Below are 21,296 nucleotides of genomic sequence, written 5' to 3'. Positions count from 1 at the left end.
GCAAGAGTCACCTTCTCCCCCATGGTTGTTGAGGGCATATCGATGGTGTTAGTCGGATGTATACGGATAAAGATAATGGTTAGGATTAGTTTATGCTAGATCCATGTATTCTATATTCTGGTTATTGCATTGACGCCAGGGAGACATAAAAAAAGTGTGCAGATAAATTCAGGAAATTAAAATATTTTTGAAAACTTTCTGAATGCAATTTTACGCATATTTAAGTAACCTGTCTTGCAGATAACACGTGCAATAGTCATGCATTCATTTACTCTGATATTCCAGTTATGTATAGCTATTTTTATGTATTAATTTCACTATTAAGACATATCTTTGTTGATAATATACCTGCCTTTACTCGTGAACGACATATCACATGATTAGGTCATGTGATGAAACCCAGACGGGATATATTATATCTCTGCATGATTTTCGGAAGTTCAGTTTCATCTTTATCGAAAATTCAGTTTGGTGGTTCATCGAGTACGGAGAGATGATGTAAAATACGTTTCAATGGCAACTATGAAACATAATGTGTTGCAAAGTAGCAAATCATTTCTGCTCTAATTCCAATACGTATACAGGAATTCTAAACTCTTAAAGGATATTATAATATGGGTTTTTTAAAGGTACTGTCGGTATTACTGCTGTTAGTGTTACAAAAGACCACCGCTTCTTTGTATACAATTACAGTGGACGCAAAAAAGCCTGAAAGAGATTTGAAGCATTTCTGGAAAAGCACCGGGTTTTGGTAGGTCTTGATTTCTTCTCACGTCTTGCTTTGAAAACGCAAGTTTCCATCATTCAGTACGGAACGAGCTAGTCTGTAGTCTGTAGTCAAACACAATATGTAAATGTATCCATGTCTTTTAAGTCTCTAATTATTAATTAATCGTTGGCATTTATAGTTAGAGTAGCAACGATTTTAAGGGCAAGCCCATACACATACAGTATGTACAGTATCTTGTTTTGCTATGCATAGACATACAAAAGTATTCACCCCTCTGAAACGTTTCCTCGTTTTGTTGCAGTCTAATATTGCAGTCATGACACTTTCTATATTGTTTAGAATCTACACCATCTATTCCAAAGTGATAAAACTGATACCAAATATTAATATGTGATACACTGGATACGTATTTAACCTTTGCTGTGAAAACCTTAAATCACTTTAGGTCCAAAAAGTCTAGTTCACAGAACTAGTGCAGTGGTGTCTGTGTTTAATCAAAGTGGCAAAACGTAACTTTAGAGTAAATGTGCCTAAGTAAATTGCTTTAGATTTTCTGTTTCATGACTTTAATTTTCCCCAGAACTCCTATTACATCTGTATACGTTTTGCTAGGAAGAAGCTTCCACTGAGTGCTAATGTAAGGAGCTGAATAATAATAATTTCTTACACTTGTATAGCGCTTTTTCTGGACGCTCCACTTAAAGCGATTTACAGGTATGGGGGACTCTCTTCCAGCACCACCAATGTGCAGCATCTACCTGGATGATGCGACGGCAGCCATAGTGCGCCAGAACGCTCACCACACATCACCTATCAGTGGGGAGGAGAACAGAGCGATGAAGCAAATTAATAGATGGGGATTATAAGAAGGCCATGATTGGTAAAGGCCAATGGGAAATTTGGCCAGGACGCTGGGGTGACATCCCTACTCTGTTCTAGAAACACCCTGAGATTTTTAATGATCGCAGAGAGTCAGGACCTTGTTTTTACGTCTCATCCGAAGGACAGCGCATTTTTACAATATAGTGTCCTCTTCACCATAGTGGGGCATTAGGACCCACACAGAATGCAGGGTAAGCGCCCCCTACTGGCCCCACTTACACCATCTGACAGCCATGACTACTCTAATCTCTCCATCTGTGTTCTCAAAGACTGTTTTCTGAACTCATACATCAGAAAGATTACAGAAACCAAAATTATCCTGCAGCTAGGATCACACCTTCCCCCTTCTCTTAACGACAGACTACTTTTCTTCTAAAATTCTCTCTATTCATTGCAGGTTTCATTTCACACCTCTCTACACCTATTCTGACTTCACACCTCTTGATTGGCCTCTCTTTTTGTCCCCTGCTCCCGCCTCTCGCTCCTCCTCCCTCCCAACCTTTGTTCTCCCGCTACTTTACCTTTGCCTACTGCCCTGTCTCTCTCACACCTGAAGAAGGTTCCATGGCCGAAACGTTGTGTTCTCTTTCTTCTTTTTTTCAGCATGGAATAAACCTATTACTTGTTCCTTTGCAGCCTACGCATGCGGACGCAGCTACCCACCTGTAATAATAATAATAATAATAATAATAATAATAATAATAATAATAATAATAATAATAATAATGATGTATTATTAGTAGTAGTAAATACTGTGCATCTTGCTTTTTTAGCCCTCCTCTGCCTCATGATACAGCTGACAAATATGTCCTGAGTAAGGACCAGCAGATGAACCTGGCATATATTGGCTCCATCCCCCACAAAGGCATCGAACAGGTTCGGATCCATTGGTTGTTGGAGCTTGTCACCGTGAAGTAAGTCTTTCATAGGCTTACACTTTCATAGTTACGACCTCAACCTCTGCTTTCATCTGCAGGATTATACCTGTAATTTGAAGTATATATTTGAGTAGCAGCCCTTGCACCACTAAGCTGTTTTTTTTGTAGTTAGTTCTTAAAAAAGATCGTCTTAGCCAGACGCAAATTAATCAATATATTTAACATAGCAGGGGGAATTAACAAAATAATTTTTAAAAAGTAAATCTGAAAGGGAGAAGTTCAGATTTTCCTGCATCGTGTATTAGCTGTTAGGCTGTTCCTATTCTGCATGCCAGTGAAAACTAATACAAGGAAGTGGTGATTGAGCATGTCTTTCAGTTGTTCATCAATTTTGTGTGGTAAATACATGATCGTTTCATCTCCTAATGGACTCACAGAAAAAAAACACATTCCAATATACCACAAATTTTGTGCTGTGCTAGTGTAGTGTTACATACTGTATATACAAAGTTTTGCTGACTGGAGCTTCTTTAATAGATTTAGTGCAGGTTTTGTATAAATGGCAGCATAAAAGGCAAGTATCCAGCCTTGTTCAATAGAGGATGTTGTATTCTCTGTGTTCATTTGGCCTTTGACCTCTGTTCTGCAAACTGACTGCTAATGTATTTAGTTCATGCTTTGGTTTCATTATGAAGTCTTCCACTTAACAAAAAATCTCCTTAGTTAACTGTAAGTCTCTTCTAAAAGAAATTCAGACAGACCCATGGAATGAAGAATGAGAGGTGAAATTCTGTAGAATGCAACAGTGGTCAAACATATTATTGAATTAACAGATGCTGCAGTTATGTACAGTATACAGTTTATACAGTAGATTGTAATTGCTAATATGGTATGCTAACTTTTGTTAAAATCTGGCTGTCGGAAATAAAATGTAGAAAAGCAGAGCTCAGGCTTATAAAAATACCATATTAACAAAAATTGCATTTGAATACATAGCATCTTTAGGTAGCGACGAAGAAAAAGGGTCCACACACATGAATTTGCTAATCATCAAATTATAATGATCTAATTTATTGTCAGTTACACATATACATGGAATTGTATGTATCAAGGGGGTTTGTGTTTTTATTTGTTAGAGTGAGCTGCTTTACATTAAATGCCCAGAACATTGTCAAAGCCAAAGTGATGTATCGCAATTCCTTTGTAAAGACATCACAGCAAAACACACACAATTCAGACACTTCATGAGTTTTAGCAGCTGAGAACTTTTATTTATAATCTTTCCTTTGATTCTTGGAATGATTTACAGGTATTATTTTTTAAATCAGAGGTGAAGGGCTTTGTTTACTTCTACACAGTTTGTTGTGGAACCATTTGATGGAACTGCACTAAACTAGCAATTACTCAAATTTCTTGAAGAATCTAATCCAATAAATGAATGACATAGTTGTTTGAAAACTGGACTTGGTTTAAAAATAAATGTATCAGTCAGTTTGTTAGTGGAATAACCACATTTTAAAAAGAATGATAACTGATATAAATAACCATTTAATTATTTACTATTCATTCCAATTTATGATTTTTGTGCAGTATCTAAGACAAAACAGTCTGTCCCCATCCTGTGTTTTTTTAACTGCATCTGTTCACTGGATATATTAAATTACAATTTCAGGGCTATTTCTAATCACTCTGAGTGTTCCTTTATTAAATGAGTAGATAAGTGAATTTGTTTTAAGTGGAAGTTTTCATTACAAAAATTTCATAATTATCTTCAATCAAAACCCACTCGTACAGCTGACAGAAGGCTGACTGGGTAATGAGATCAGCACAATGGTGCAGTGTTTCATTCTCTGATCAGTTCGTAGTTCTGTGAATGTTGTGCTTTTATTCCGGAATCCTTGTGTCTCTTTCATAAAAACAGCAGAAACTGTGATAACATTGCTTGAAAGGAGCTTCAAACATTTTCGGTTTTTTTCAACTTTTTACAGATATTCTTTATTTTATTGGGATTTCAAAGCAGTGCATTTTGTATATGATAAAATATGTGTCTGATATGTTGTGTATAATACAGACTCATTCACTGAAGCCTGATATGGGGCTTTGGCTGATGACAAAATGGTTGTATCTCCTCTGATTTACTGTAGTTCCTGGAGACTCTAAGTTGATGATCTAAGCTTTGTTGCCATTCTTGTCTGTCCTGGTATACTCTCAAACTAAAATGAAAAAGTACAAAAAACAAAACTTGCAGATTAATGCCCAGATTGCTATGAAATCTCTGGCACCCCCTGCTCTCAGATATTCTAACGTTTGGCATCTATGTACTGTATGATACAAAGATAGTGCCAAAGAGAACCAATCCACTGTAGGATTTAGTACTGACATTTAAGAAAAGGCTCTGGCTCTGTGTCAACAGATAAGGCATTATGGTTAAGTTTTGTAATTTCCCTGGCTTCTGAGTGTTAAGATAAAGGGCAGAGTGTAAAAGACTGGTAGCAGTCCTTTTAATGAGTTTGACTTTGTCTTGAAGTGCTTTGCATGCTTTACTTTATTTTGATTGCTACCCTAAGCCAAGATTCTTGGTCAACTTGATGGTGACATTTCACAAATTATTCATCAGAAAAAAATATTAATTAGAAATAATTATTAATTAAAATGAGTTAATGCTCAGAAATAAAGTAAAATTATTCAGTAGTTTCTGAAAGGGTACATACAATTAATTATTTTGTATCAACTTTGTAATCAGTGGGAGAAAAATAATTCTGATATAAAGAAGTATGCAACAAAGGCTTACATGTGCTTTTGTTACGTTTTTTCCTGCATCTTGGGTGAATATTAACCTCATCAGTTGCATTGAGTGTTGTTCACACACATAAATCATTTGGAACTCCTGTTTATACACACCATTTCCCTTACTGGCAGTGCTACACGACTGATTGACTGACTGCAGGTTCTCTGCTGTTAGCAAAGAGAACAGCACTATGAACTGAATAAAATGACAAGTTGCTGATATCTTTGTCATCTGTCCCAAAGAAACCCCCCCGTTTTAAAGAATCTATCACGGAGGGATTACAGCAGGCTAGGATGATGCTAACACCAACTTCTTTGTACTCTTTGAGAACTCCCTTAAAGGTTACAATCCCTGTGCTATCCAAGAATGGAATTGAACAGCAGTCTAAGATAATAGTGTGAAAGTCCAGCTCTTGGGAAACTAAGCTGGTAGTGACATCTCCATTGTTTTTTTCTAAGCAGTTTACCGGGACCTGCTTGTTAGCCAACTCTTTGGCCTTTTTCTCTGCTTTCCTCCTCTTAGTAACCTCTAGGAAGGGCTCCAGCCCCACAGCCTTGTACAGTGACTTAAGGAAAAAATCCTTGTTTGCGTAGTACAATGGTGCCTGGAAGCGGAAAATCTTCACTTTTGGCACTACCAGAAGGTTATCATACTCTCCACTGTCTTCATAGAAGACAGTGTCTTGGATCTGGCTCAGAATGGCCACTCGGGGAACCTGCGTCCGTACCAATATGCAGAGCATGGAGAAGATGACTCCAACCAGCAGTCCCATTTCCACACTGATCAGAGCTGATGATAGCATGGTGATGGACCAGACAATGGCATCCACCTTGTTAAGGTGCCATTGCTTGGGCACATCCCGGAACTTGCGCAGGGCACCTCTCAAGCTGACAATGATAATGCAGGCCAGAACACACTTCTGCAGGGAGTAGAAGAGAGGTGCAAAGACTAGGAGGATCAGAAGGACAACCAAAGCACTAATAATGCTGGAAACCTGTGTTTGGCAGCCAGTGGAGTCTTTCACCATGGTTTTGGCCAAAGCCGCGCTGGTGGTGAAGCAGTGGAAGAAGGATGGTATGATGTTGCAAAACCCTATGGCCATCATCTCTTGGTTCGGTCTGACTGTGTAGCCATTCTTCTTGGCAAACATCTCAGAGAGTGAAACTGTGAACGCAAAGCTGATCACGGCAAGAGGAATGGCATCATATGCCACCCTTGGCATCAGCTCAAAACTAGGCACCTTTGGGGGAATGAAACCTGTTGGAATTGCCCCTGAGATACTGGAGCCATACAATCCGTTGAGATCGGTAAAATGGGACACCAGCGTTGCCACCGTCACCACCACCAGCTCAGTTGGTAAAGGGATCTTCAGGCGGTCCTTGTAGCGCTCGCCAAGCTCCTTTGCTCCCACCAGCACTGCGATGCAGATGGCACTAGTGATCATATCACAGAAGTTTGTCTTGTGGATATTCTTGAAGATATTGATCCAGGTGACGATCACAGTGCCAAATCCCTGGTGGCGTGGGATCTTGAGACCCAGTAGGTATTTGGCCTGCACAGTGAGAATTGTGAGTGAGGCACCGGTAGCAAAGCCATCCAGCATTGGTGCAGATAGATACACTGAAACAAAGCCCAGCTGGAAGACAGCCATCAGCACCTAGGATGAAATAAAATTCTTGTGTAAGCCATGAAAGTTTTTGCATTGTATGTTTATTAATTTAATCTTCCATGTGCACCCACAAAATTATTCACAGTTTAGTTTGCTGTTACTATATTGATGAGTTATTATGGACATTTCTTGCTTATTACAAAGTGAATGAAGAGCATTTTGACACCACTTTTAGAGACCTTCATATTATTCAGAACCTGACTTTACCTGGTAAACTCCAGCTAGAAATGTCAAGGCAGCAGCAATGCTGATGGCATAACACTCTTTCCCACATTCCATGCTTAAATCCCCCAGGGTTAAGTTAACAGCAGAGACATTAGAGGTACCACTACTGTTCCATACATCTCCAGAGTTCAGAGTGTCTGCCTTGTTGTCCTCACTCAGATCAAACCCAGCCAGATACATCTCTCGGTCCACAACCTGACCAACCATGAGGCTCATCAGGCTGAATATTCCCACAGACACGTGCCGAGAGGTGCCCATGAAGAAATAAATGATGTTAGCAAAAAAGGAAGTATACAAGCCATAGATTGGCTGAAGCCCAGCCAAAAGACAGTAGGCTATTGCCTGGGGAACAAGGATAATCCCCACGATGAGGCCTGACATGACATCACCCCAGACATACTCCTTAAATTTGTATTTGGGCAGCCACTGGACCACAGGAAAGAAGCCTGTGACATTGCTTTTCAGCTTTTTCGCTGAGCAGGAGAAGCTGCTGCTCAGTTTTTTTCGCAGTACTGCCTTCAGATCCCTTCTCCTGCGCGTTCTTCTCTCCAGATGGCAGACATTTTCACTGCCCTCTTCCTCCATTCTCTGCAAGAGCACTGGCTCGTCACTGCAATGTTAAGACCAGCTCCTGAAATGATAAACAATTCATAGTGAACCGGAGTGACTGGTTTGTCACTGGTGAGTTACAAATACAGCACTCTTACGTACATTTTGATCTACTAAATTTTGAATTTTGAATTCCAGACGTTTTAAGCAAAAACCTTGCATATAAAAAGCTTTCAACCTGGGAAAAGTGTCCACAAACATTCATGACGTATCCATTATCTTCAGTTTACAGTTTTCTTTACTGAAGAATTTTACAACTTTCTACAGATATACTTTTATTATTTTATTGAAATTTTAAAATAGTGCAATACAATCATACAATCAATACAATCATGAAGTGGAAATAAGAAATTATTATTATTGATTACTATTCCATCTAAAGCAAAGTTCTGTTTTTTCTTAATGTGATACTTGTAATAGTTTTCAGTGACTATAATGATTACAACTATTATTGAAAATTATTGCAACATGTAGAGGACTGAGATTTCAGCTGAATTCCACTTTTTTATAATTTTACAGCAGCATTTATTTCACACAGAGTGCACCCAAATAAGTTGCATTTTTAGGGCTGTAGACTTTATATGAACCAAATACCAATGTTCAATATTTGCTGTGGGCACATTAAATAACATGAGGAAATAAGTGTTTAAATAGCTGCTCTGTTCTTGGGAACAGTGCCCTGAGAAACAGCATGATGAATATAAAATGTATTTGTTGATCTAAAAAGCTTAATGTAAAATCAAGCTTTACACAGTTTAGTGTATTAAAATGAAAAACCAGAAAACATTGTGCTGAGATCATCCTGACACATTAAGCAAATGTATTTTGAGATCTGTGACCCTAAAAAAACACATATACTGGGTCATATATTCATGTGTAGTAGGTTAGTACCCATTGGTGCCCCTATGGATTTTAAGTTATTAATGATTATTTTTAGGGGACTGATGTCACTTAGCCCCTTCTCCCACCGTAAAGTAGGTATATCAAAACTTAGATTATATATTTGTGTCTAATGGGGCCCTAGTATAGATCCTTGTGCAGACGGCTGATATTTATATAACAAATATGGAAGTGTTGACAGAAAAGTAAACAATTTCACTGTGCATGCAGGCACTTAATTTAAAAACTAAGGGGCTTTAGCATCGCAACCACACATACAGCACACATTTATGTCCTCTAATGTGATTTTTAGTGCCCCATTGTTACTGTATCACCCAGATATTGTTTAAAATAGAGTAGCTAACTGGCACAAGACTTTTTAAGCATTTGTGAGAGAGTGTTACACGAAACATTTTCATTTGGCTTACCTTTTTGGACGTGATTTAAAAAAAAATTGTTGCCTGTGCTTCAGCTATGAGAGCATGCTTCAGCCTAAAGGTTTGCTATCATGTGACAATCTAACTATCTAACTATCACGAGCCTGAATTACATTTGTAAATTGTACTTGATTGAGCACAAGCAAGAGTGTAATTGTCCTTATCTCTACGAGTAGGAAGGCAAATCTCAAAATAAAAGAGGTTCTAAAGACTTTCAAGCAGAAATATTGCTTTTGCAGTCCATTTTTATGGACTCTTTTTGCATCAGTATACATACGTAATACTATTCGGAAATGTTCACTAAGCAATAGTTTTATAGACCTCAGATACTAAAGTACTTTACATATAGGAAAAGACCCATTTCACCACAGTGCAAGCAGCCCAGCTACTGTGCATATCAGATCAGGTGGAGAATTGAGAATTTGCTTTACCAAGTGAATTAAGGGTCCTTAGGGAGGACAGACTTAGCTTGCTTGCATATTTTTAATGTGACCATGTAGTGAGGATGTTGTTTTTTCACAGTACAGTGTCAGTGGGCACCATTGTGGAACACTGGATTAGGAAGTCAGGCCCATAGGAAAGAGCACCACCTTCAGGTTCACCAACACCACTTACAGCAGCTACCTGGTTTTCCTTGGGGGTCTCCTCTCCCAGTACCCCCAGGTCTAGCCTGGTTTACCTTCTGAGACCTGACGAGATCAGGCTAGAGACTGGAAATGACGCTGTTAAATCCTGGTCTGCGACACCAACTCTAATGGTTAGAGACTCGGCAAGACCTGGTCTAAATGATGCACAAAGATAGTGGAACGTAAGGGTGATTGGCTTATATCTCTTTGTACTCTAGTCATTGCTTTGGCGATATCTTGGCTTCCAAAACAAATAACAGATTTCCCTTTAGAAATGTGCACAAGGCATCAACAGTAACCTGAAATTTTTTTGCTTCTGATCATCATTTAGATAGATACTTTATTGATCCCATGAGGGAAATTACAGTGCAACAGCAGCTTAACACAGACAACACAGCAACAGTGTAACGAATGATACAACAATAATAATAATAATACAATACAATCAGTGCAGTGAGAAGTGCACTAAGAAGAGTTACACACAGTCCAGAACACACAAAGAACAAACCAGAACAGAACAGTACACAAAAAAGTCGTATTGCACAATATGAATATAAATATAAATATATTGCACAGGTCTCTGGCATATATTGCACAAAAACAGTTGTAAACAGATGTATCAGTTTATTTTTTTCGTGCTTAAATTAAGCCAGTTTAGTTTGTTTTCCTGTTTTTTGCACTTTCTGATGGTATCTCACTTAATTCCTGAAAGTATAACAGCATGCATATCATACAAAGACATCTCAGGCTCACACATGTTGCCTACAATAGCTACTGATCTGAAATAACCCTAAAAACTGCTTGTTTGTTCATAGACAAAAGATTAACTTAGGCTAAAACCTTCACACCCTATTATATCATATTTCTGCTTATTAATGATCTTCCTTGACTCTTGGAGTAAATACGCCTTGAATTGTGAAAAGAATTAATACCAGATTTTATACCTCCTCACTCATAAGAGCAGATACAAGTTTTAGAAGACAAAAGCAATCATTTAACATTTTAAGTAAAAATGAAGTACTTTCAAATAATGTGTTTTGGGCTCTTGTATAACTGTACTCCCAGTACCCTAAATTTGAGATCTGTAAACATGTACAGATACTTGTGTAATCAAATTTGCTGCTTTAGTTCTTGAAACACACATCATTGTTACAAAAAGTGAAGCTAATATTTTCCGGCTGCCCATTTAGCCTTACATAAAGGAAACATGACATCCAACAGCACGAAATCAGCAGTCCTTGTTTGCAGGATAGCAGCTTGTCATGACAGAATTTATCTTAGGATTTCCAAGGAAATGGATCAATTGAGACACTTTCTCAGCGATTGCAAAAGAGCAGTCATTTAGTTCATGACAGGTGGTTGCTCTGATTGTGGCAGAATTGTAATTGATTAAATGTATTGTTGTGTATCAATGCATTGTATTTCTTTCAATGCATTTATGTCTTTCCCCTTACTAACTCAATGGAATGTGAAAAGTGTTAATATACAGTATTTTTACATGTATATCTGAAACATTTTTAAATAGTACATGCTGCTCTGTTACTATTTCTTTAAAAATCAGCTACTGTATGTGGCCTCAGTAATGAAAAATGGCTATTGCATTTAAGGTGTTTAGATGTTTTCAAATTATAAAATTAGCATCAAAATAAACGTATACTCTAACTACAACAAATTCAAAAGTTAGTATTAGGAAGATTACATTTTGTAGCAGGTGCACTGGTATTTATTGAACAGGCAAAATGGGTAAATTCATTAAGCTGGATAACATTTGTCATCAACAGCATTTATCAACAGCAGGTATCCTGTGAAAGTCACAGGCTGGTAACATGTGTGACCTCCAGTGGAATTAATGCAAGCTGTACATATGCTAACGCATACATTAGCAGATGGTGTCTGCAAGGGTTTTGTGCTCCATTCCTCTTACAGAGTCTGGACAAGCAGGTGCCTCTTCAAAAGTCTGAGTCCTAGATTCTCACATTTTCAGTGGGGCTCAAGTGTAGCCAGCAGGGCACTCATAACATACCTGTTACTTTCTCATTTTGCAAAAACGTTCCTGCTCCATGAGCAGCATGAGGATGTGTATTGTTCTAGCGGCAAGTGAGGTTCCCAGACTTGATCAATGCAGTGCTGTGTAGTGCAAGTTGGAAGGATGGTCTAGCTGCTACAAGTGGAGTACTATAGCAGCTAGACCTTCCTGCAAACAGGTATATGTAGACCTCACTATTGATTTATCTGTTGTACACAACAATTGGCATATCATTCTGCACACCTGCATCAAACTCACTGATGTCCATTACAACAATGTACTGTATACAAAATTGATTAATTACTAAAGAGGATCTGGCCCCACCACTGTACTGTAGCTCCTACATACTGTACCAATGGCATGGGAGCATTGTTCTCTTGATAAGGGACATATGTTGGTTACTTTCTGCATTTTTCTTTTCTTGTATTTCTTACTTGACATTTTACAGGTTAAATCAGCATTTCCCTTGGGCGTGTCATTACAGGTTCTTAAAAAATAGGCAGGTCCTAGCAAACAGACACACAAAACACAGCTGTAAGGTTTACAAACACACTAGTGCCTTTATTTACAGTGCATTGAATTGAAACTACAAACGAAACACCAAAACAAAACAATAGCTTAAGTTATTTGAGCTCCAGACTACAATTCTTGAAGTACCTAACTAAAGTGGCCGAGCAACATAACTGCTTACCAGTCTCCAAATAAACAATTCTCAAAACCAGTCTCTCAGATTTTTCTCAAATTCCTTCAGCTAAACATCTCTCTCTCCGAGTCTTTTCATCAGTCTTCCAAAAACTCAGTTTCATTTGTCCTTAGTGATGCATCCAGGGATTTGGGGTTTGGGGTTCAGCACCCCTCAAACTGACTGTTTTAAAAGCGAGAAGCAGAGGCTTCTTATGTCAGTCACCTGGCCAATTGAATCCCTGCAACTGGTTAGGTGACTGATAACAGCAGCTCGTTCCCCCAGAGGAATTGGACAGTGCATATAAACATATTGCAACACACCTCACCCCTCCTCACACTCTAATACACAAGCACATTATTATTGATGTTATGAACATTACGACTGTGAAACATGAAGGTCTTGCTCAGCTACACTCAGACGTTCTCCGGTTTTGTTTTTTTACGTCAACCAAACTTGAAAAATATTGTGCAACAAATACCATTCCCACATAAGGAGTCTCAAAGTGTGAGGGTTACCTGTATTTTGTGTGTACACCCGATATGTAGCCCAATACTTGGGTAGCATGACAAAACTAATATATTTAAGCAAAACTTAAGTTTTCTTTTTTTCAGTCTTTTCCAGAAGTACGCAACATTCCATTTAATGTCTAAAGGCACACCAGTGTGCACCAATAGAGACCATTGGGTTGAATGATCTCTGTAAAACCAATTCTTTCACTGCTGAGGTGATTTAGTGGTTACGCATTAATCCGAGTCACTCCAGTGTGTCAAGGTCAGTCATGAATGATCAATTGATCAATAACATTTGAACAATATCCATAATACATTTACCTATTTTACTAACACCACACATGTGGTGTTAAAAGAGCAACAGCTTTTTTCATGCTTATTAGTCTATCATCATTGTCAGGTGCTGGTGATAGACTCGTCCCCAAAAGAGCACTAACATCATGAGAGCAATGTTCACTTTAGTGCATCGCCTGCAAAGATTCAAGGATTTCTGAAAACATGCCGAAGGAAACTTCGAGATAAAAACTGATTTTGAAACGACCGAGTTTGTGTCAGTATTGCTGATTATACTCGGTTATGATAGGAATCCAATTCCTGCCCCCAAGTTACCATCCATTTATAATATCTGCATTGTGTACACAAGTATCCATCTTAGGGCACTGTTTCAGTTTTTACTTGGGACACATGAACTCAGTCACTATATGTGGCCAACCTGGCAGCCCCCTTCTGGTGAGCATGCATGCCTGTTTTCATCAAGTGATTATCTTGTTTGATTATTCCTCCAGGTCCTGGTAATTATAATAAATGCTAATTTGGTTCTTAGATGTGTCTTGCAATCTCCATAAGTCATTTCATAAAAAAAACTTCAACATGCAAATGATAATTGTAACTATAAATATTTTTGTTCAGAAGAATTTAATCAAATCATTTGTAAATTATAACTTTTTTTATTTGGCTAGCACTTTTATTCAAAATGACTCAGTTGAATTATACAGCAATTAGCTATTTTTACTCTTAACTTTCAAGTTAAGAGTCCAGAGCTGTTATATTTTTGTTTAACAAAAAGGTCCAGATTTAAGATACCACAACAGTTGAACTGGAGTAGGTTAACTTTTTACAAGATTAAATATGTATTGCTCATTGCAAGACTAAGAATTCTTAATTAAAATTACAGAAGTTGTCAAATTAGCTGCCTCTGTTTACCAGATTATCCAATACTTTGTCTTATCTAGAATAGACAAATTAAAAAGCAATAGATTAACTGTTACCATAGCACATCTGCTCCAGATTTCTGGAAGTTTTATAATACCAATTGTCTTCTCTTGAATAGCATGCACTGATTCTCCTTTAAATTCTAAAACATACATTTCAAATGCAATCGTTAAACAATGGCCCTTGTAATGTACACAGAAGAGCAACTCACCCACTCAGAGCTTGTAGCTCCTTGTCAGAAGATTGCAGAACTAAGACACATTGTGAGATCAGGAGATGGGAGGGAGAGATGGGAGGGAGAGAGGTGGAGAAAAACAGAGACAAGGGATTCATGCACTCCTGCTTCTCATACAGTCTCGCTCTGAGGGAATGAGTAGTGAGCTAGTGACCTAAGTAGCACCCTGTGAGGATGTGTTTCATGTGATATTCATAAAATCGTAGGCAGTGCCTTTCCTAACAGCAAGTAATATTATAGGCTGTTTGAATAGGGGGTGTGGATGGATCACCAATGTGGCTAGCCTGTTTTTCTCTCTTTTTAATGCACTAAAATCCTTTTTCGGATTTAGCCCTCATGCAGTCTGATCAAGGGCAATAGGGCAGTACAAGTCAATATTTTACTGACTAACCTGCTTTATCTTTCAAACCAACGCTTTCCTGTTTTTGGTAGACAGCCATGCTGAAGCAATTGCAGTGCAGATATGTCAGTGTACCACCTGTATTTTGTTTGCCTGAAGCAGAAGTTAGTTACAAGCCTTGGATTTATCTACATTTCATTTAACAATAGCAATGTGTTTTGCTCCATTGATGAGCAATGCAATGGGTAATTAGTTGTTCTAAAACATCGCTTGCTAATGTTAGGATATTCAAGTGATATTCAGGTTGAGCCCACATTGTGTAGGAGGTGCACCAGTAGCTTGACAAATCAGAATACTTGTTAAAACTGGTAAGAACAGGTCATGTCCTGTATTTGAGTATTTTGAAATCTAAGATTAGTTCATCTTTTTTATTTTCTTTTGAAATCCAAGTCACATAGTTGTTTTTCAACAAGGATATAAAAAGTGTTTTCTTCTTTCAGAGACCAGATAGATGCCCTATTTTAAAGGCCTGGTGAATCTCTTCTCTGATGTAGTTATTTTAAAGGCGTACACAGGCTACATGATGCGGATGTTATTTTGAAATTAGCATTGAAGTGCCAACTCTCCTTTCTAATGCATCTCTTTGTCCAAATCCACTTCTATTGCAGTTTTTCTGAGTCCTGGCTTAAGCCTGTTCGCAACACATTTGTCACTCCTCGGTGTGGTTTAAAATGCCCTGCTGAATTCACTCTCCATAAGAAAATGAAACTCGGCAAAATAAATGAGTTTGCAATGTATGTATTTTCCCTGTTGTGAGTTTACTCTCACATATGTACTGCTCCTTGATAAATTATAGAAAATATATTCTGATTCACTGTTTTAAAGCCATATGAAAAGGAGTATTGAAAAAAAGACTACCTTCACACTGCAAGAAACATTAAAGCTGCTGACCAACCAAAGCCAATTGGTTTGCTGTGCCAGTAGTACACTTTAAACACTTGATCTATTGCTGGAATCACAAGAGACAATCTGTTTGAATTCCGTTTGAATCAATTGCTGGATGATACGGAGAGAGACATACATCCACGTGAAAAGTGTGCTTTCATTTCTGTAAATGTGTTGTTGGGTGTTGAAGCAGAAACTGTGACTGAACATGTGACACTGCCTTCTTTGTTATATAGTGGGTAAAACTGATTTTTCTATTACCATGGATAAATGAGTGTGCTCTTTCTGGAATGACAGCATGCATCCTCAATTAAAAACATGAATGGAAAATAACTCACTACTACTTTTGAAACCACTGTCTCCTGTACAACCTTATAAATCTTAATGGGATTGAAAAGAAAAAGCCTTTTGGAAGTTTTGTAATATTAATCTCTGAGATTAATATTACCTCTTAATAGATTGCCTAGATGCCTTTACTTTTTCTAAAATGCTGTTAAGAACTTTTCATATGAAATTTTAATGGGCCATATAAGGGAAAGCATCTGTTCAAACTTTTTACAGGTATGAAAGGTTTTTAATTTTAATTTCTCATTTTAACTTTTAAATCATTGAAAATGTTTTTCATCCTCTCAATTTAAATGTTTATGAAGTACTTCAGAATCACATTGACTTATCAATGAGAGATGACTCGGACTATAGCTATCATAATCACAGCAGCAGTAACTTCGTGGGAGGAAGTAGGATCACGTTGGTCATAGTTAAGAATGTCTGCATAAAAGCTGGAGACTGAAGTCTAATTCTAACTCACTGTCCAATAGTCCTTCACGTGACTCACAAATGAAGCATTTGATTTACAATTTTGCCTGTGACTATTAGTACTCATACTGTGTTGATTTCAATTGGGGTGCTTATAAATGACGCAGTTTGTCTGCTTACAAAAAATATAACCTCAGCAGTTACTGTACATGGCACATGCTTTATGATACTCCGTACCTAATGACTGAGAAAATAATTCTGCTTTTTTGTTTTTTTAAAGGAGCGGTATGAATCCTCAAAAGAACATATGTATTCGTTAGACTGCAGCAAAACTGAATTACATTTTAAACAGTGCAAAGCATATAACATGTAACTAGTAGTTCAGGTGGGTAGCTGCGTCAGCATGCGTAGGCACCTGAAGAAGGCTCCACGGCCGAAACGTTGTGTTCTCTTTCTTCTTTTTTTCAGCATGGAATAAACCTATTACTTGTTCCCTAACATGTAACTATGTTTTAAGCAGGACCACCACAGTAACTACCCTAGATGCTGACTGTAAGCAAAAACCATCATGCATTAAATAGTAAAAAAAATAAAGGTAAAGTCCACACCAGAGCTACTACAGCTCATCGGACCTGAACTCATCCATCTTTCTGTAACGTTAAGAGGACAAAAAAAAACACGACCCCCGAGGCAGTTTACCATGTTGATAGCCGGGTGGACAGGAGCAACTGGGGTAAAGTACCTTGTTCAGGCTCAACATAGGTGTCTGCAGCAGGGATTAGAACATACTGTACAATACACGGCTATGTACGGGTCCAGTGTTTTTCATTTTGTTGCAAGTTCAGAAATTATTGTAGTAATAGTCAGAAAAATTTTCTGACGAATGACAGACGAATATTTTAAATTACAATGGCTCATGCCATTTTCCTAGTGCAGTATCACCCTGCACTGTGAAGTAGCAATGCTAGCCACTGCACCAATGTACTACCCCAAATCCAGACATTACTTCTGTTATGGCGTCTGCTGAGTAGCACACAATAAGATGATATCTACTGACCTAAGCTCAACTCACAGGCATGGTTTTTATTTTGTATTAGTTTTTGATTGCTAGTGTTTCTCAATTTAAGAGTAGTCTGGCCAAACGTAAGTTATTATTATAAGTAAAACCCCTTTTTCTGTTAAATGGTTGCATAAGCCTAGTTCCTTTAGGTCATCTTTCAGTGTGGTGTGAGGGATAATTTCACGAGAGCTGTTCTTTCCTTTCCTCTGTTCCTAAATGTCAGATACAGTAGCTACACTGCGGGAAACTACTGTCTCACACCGTGATGCAACTCATCTTAATATTATTCCTTTACATTCAGTTTTCATGTTCTTTAATGTTACATCTTCATAGCTGACAAAATATTTAGCTGTTATTTTTATTACTCTGTACAGCTCTGATTTTACTAAAGGAATAATAGTATGTGTACATAATTGATGAATTGATGATGCAGCTGCATCTTTAAAACATGCATTTGGATGTGATTATATTATGGTCTTATCACTCTGCATATATCAGTTAATGTATGAGAGTAGTCTAATATCTGTATGAATTGAATCCTAAGGCTTTTTCAGTTTCTGTGACACAGTATTTTAGTTTTCATACAGGCAATTGTTACTGCTATACCATAGTACAGTGTTCGTATACAAATTATGGGATATTTACGTAAAGACACAAGCTTGTGTGAGTGATTCTAATGCATCGAAGAAAAATAATTTAGGAACATTATTTGTAGACTATGTATCCTGGTTATCTGTATCATAGAGCCTCATATGTGCTAGCAACACAGGCCATAACTAAGACTTAGATGACTATCATCCTTTGTTAAAAAGTATTTCTTGGGCAAATTCAAGAAAACGTTTGTATTTTAGCAAATTTTAAATTGTTTGATTAATGTAGAATTAATATATGTTTTACTTTCTTCTTGGAAGTACTATCAGTGTCTGAATTTCATAATTAATATTTAAAAACTTCTCCACAGTGATGTTTGACTTCAGTCTTTATGGAAAAACTGCACATAATATGAAATAATTTGCAAAAACTGGACTTATTATATATAATTATATATAATTAACCAATACAATCTCACACTTTTTCAATATTAGTTCTTCAGTCATTTTAATAAATTAAATAAATGTGCTTTATTAATTAATTATTTTATTAATTTATTAAGTTGTACTGAGTCTTTAATGATGCTGTTCTTATTGTGAAATTTGAAGAGCTAAGGTGGGAAAATATAGGAAGACTGTAAAAAACATGAGAGATGACCCCAGAAGTTTGACATTACAGCATCACACACACCGTCACTAATAATCACTCTCGCCCAGGCCATATCAAGCCAGTCTTCATTCATGCTTGCATTAATTTACATAGTTATTAACAGGTGCAGCAATTACAATATTCTAAAATGTTTTTAATACTAACTGAGATATTGAGAATCCATTAAATAGGCAAACTGCTTTGCTTTTTCTGCATTTTTTTCCTTTCTAATTCCAAATAAGCTAATCATATCTACTGTACATTTAAACATGAGAATTGAAAACCAGAGCAGGGTGTTGAAGTTGTTCAAACATAAATAAGAAGCCCTGAGGAATTATAGTTCATACAGTAAACAGTATGTAAACAGTGACCAGCATGTTCTTTGAGTAATACTTTCTGTCCTCGTGCACCTCCGGTTATGTTTATGTCTCAGTAGTTGCTGCTTCTGTTGAGAACATACTGTAGGCTGCAAGAGAATGCAAAATGATATATCCTTCTCTGTAAAAAAAGACATAAAGGCTTACCCTTTTCATCTAAGCCTTTTCTCTTTGTTGCTGCTGTCTGTTCCATGCCTTCGTTGCTGGGGGATGCCATCTGCTCTGGCTGCAATAGTGCGCCAGTCTGCCGCTAGTGGATGCTTCAGCAAGACGTAGGCCTCATTCTCCTGTCAGAGAGCAGTAGGCCTTCCTCTGCAGGGACAGTTGCCATGGATACTTATGTTATTACTGCACTTGCCACACAGATCAATGGTAAAGGGAGTCTCTGAATAAAAAGTACCAGACGGTGTTTTTAAGTCCTAGAAACCCACCAACACTACAGATCCTCAATGAAGCCACCATCTTAAGTCACTTATATTAAAATTATATTAAAATTATATTAAAATTTTGCAGACAAAGTGCACAACTAATTGTAATAGCAATTAATGATTGCATCTCACCAGTAAATGTCTTTCCTCTGTTTTTTGTGATCTTGCACACATGTAGGATACATACATGAGTTTAAATAATCATGGGGAAACACTGGTATGTGGCGGTGCCAGTGTAAGACTGGGCTTTCTCAAAATGACAAGCTTTGTCTGGGTGTTCACTTTCTAAGACACAAAGATTTAGGCACAATTTAATTGGTATATAGATTGAAGATGAAGGGTTGTGAATGAGATATCAATGTAGTTCTGACCTACAAAAAATTAGAGCACATTAGGAGAAGGTTGGAATATTTAGATTTTAAGTCTAAAGGGTGCCTCTTCTGACACTGCTTCTCTGCTGTATGAAATGTGGTGAAGGACTGTTGTATCTGGAATCATACTCTCCTACTATTTCATCTTTAAAAAGGTAAAGGTTAACGATTCTCCAAAATGTTTTATTTTAAAAAGACGATATCCAAAATTACTTCTCCAAAGCTTCTTATGCTTGTGTGTTGTCTAAAACGTACTAAAACTTTTAAGTACTCTTTAGTTCAAGAAAATAATTATTGATTAATTCTTTAATGATCTTCTCATTTCATAACATAGTTTAGTGTTTGGTGATTACAGGTTTATGGTGCCCTGTAATGACAGCATACCACAGTAGACCTACACTTATGTTACATTTTGTCCTCCCTGTGCTGACAAAGTAAATTATATGTCATCAGATTGCAGAACAGTGGGCTGTCTGGTCTGCTGTGGATGACCCTTATAGATGAATCTGTTCTTTACCATAGGACCTGCATGTGAAAGTTATTCCTTTAAGGATTTATTCAGAGCAAATAAAATAGATTTATTTAGAGCAGCAGTGCTGACATATTGCCTTCTGACCATAGCATAAATAACAGCACTATGAACCAAAGAGACAGAAATCTCTTTGTCCTCAATGTGGTCTTGCCATCCACCTGCTCATCCTTTCTGTAGGCAGGTATTTCCAGAGTAACCAAAGTTATATTCAGATACTCAAATTAAAGACAACTCCAGTGCTTGTGAAGTTGTGTAAAACTACAACTTTTGTGTCAAGATAAAGTGTAAAAAGTAATACTCAGTAATACTCTGGGCTGGTACAGTATAGCATGTTGAATTTTCATTGTGTGCCAATGGATGAAATGCCTAAATCTAATTAATTTTATGTGGAGTAGGCTGTATTCTTTCAGGGAAAATGCTGATGATTAACAGTGACAGATGCAATTTTTTGTGAAAAAACACACAGTACAGGAACTGCAGGATTCTGTAAATAATCACAAGAATCAAACAGAACAGACACCATCAGTATTTAAAAGTTAAGCCACATTGACAAATGTTGGCTAGGCAAAGATAGCATTATTTCTCTTAAGATAATTCACAGACATGAAAATGCTTCTGTATTTTCTTAACCTGGGGTAAGTAAACCATTGTCAAAGGTGGGTTAAATATAAAGTTGATCTGATCTTCAGCATCCTGCTGGTAGTCACTAGTCACTGTTTTTTTAATGGATACATTAGACTCATAAGTGTCTTGTTATTGCCATAGATGTCTCTGGTTATAAAACTTCATTAAATGAGCAAAATGCAATGTATGAATGTAGTATGATATACAGGAGAAAGAATATTTTTGTAGCAGCCT

General features: G+C 37.3%; 2 protein-coding genes across 4 annotated transcripts in view; one reads left to right on the top strand and one right to left on the bottom strand.

Annotated features, from left to right (window-relative positions):
* The first annotated feature begins 48 nt into the window (after positions 1-48).
* idua (alpha-L-iduronidase) overlaps positions 49-21,296 on the top strand; it is a 39,119-nt gene continuing 17,871 nt past the window's right edge. The window contains exons 1-2 of one of the 2 annotated variants that reach the window (XR_015935888.1): positions 49-751; positions 2,386-2,526. Coding sequence is in view for 1 of the 2 variants with exons in the window: in XM_088628838.1 (XP_088484964.1) it covers positions 615-751; positions 2,386-2,526 (278 nt within the window). In the remaining variant the exon portion in view is untranslated. The remainder of the gene's footprint in view (positions 752-2,385; positions 2,527-21,296) is intronic. The other variant, XM_088628838.1, reaches the window with a different exon arrangement.
* slc26a1 (solute carrier family 26 member 1) lies at positions 3,530-19,388 on the bottom strand. Of its 2 annotated transcripts, none has more exons than XM_088628830.1 (3): positions 19,255-19,388; positions 7,155-7,803; positions 3,530-6,935 (listed from the first exon to the last, which is right to left on the bottom strand). In XM_088628830.1, the coding sequence occupies exons 2-3, from the start codon at positions 7,755-7,757 to the stop codon at positions 5,412-5,414; spliced, it is 2,127 nt and encodes a 708-aa protein (XP_088484956.1). In that variant the 5' UTR covers positions 7,758-7,803; positions 19,255-19,388; the 3' UTR covers positions 3,530-5,411. The 2 variants fall into 2 exon arrangements, with proteins under 2 accessions (XP_088484956.1, XP_088484955.1); XM_088628829.1 differs by lacking the exon at positions 19,255-19,388 and adding an exon at positions 14,367-14,584.

This window comes from Lepisosteus platostomus, chromosome 4 (assembly GCF_059453375.1).
Source record: "Lepisosteus platostomus isolate fLepPlt1 chromosome 4, fLepPlt1.hap1, whole genome shotgun sequence".
In the NCBI taxonomy this organism is placed as follows: domain Eukaryota; kingdom Metazoa; phylum Chordata; class Actinopteri; order Semionotiformes; family Lepisosteidae; genus Lepisosteus; species Lepisosteus platostomus.
The sequence above is the reverse complement of the archived record's forward strand: the minus strand, read 5'-3'. Positions and strand labels throughout refer to the sequence as shown.

Excerpts from the sequence above, each read along its gene's own strand:
- slc26a1 (XM_088628830.1), bottom strand. The coding sequence starts at position 7,757 with ATGGAGGAAGAGGGCAGTGAAAATGTCTGCCATCTGGAGAGAAGAACG. Across the intron at positions 6,936-7,154 it reads TTCTAGCTGGAGTTTACCAG|GTGCTGATGGCTGTCTTCCA; the intron begins GTAAAGTCAGGT and ends ATTTCATCCTAG.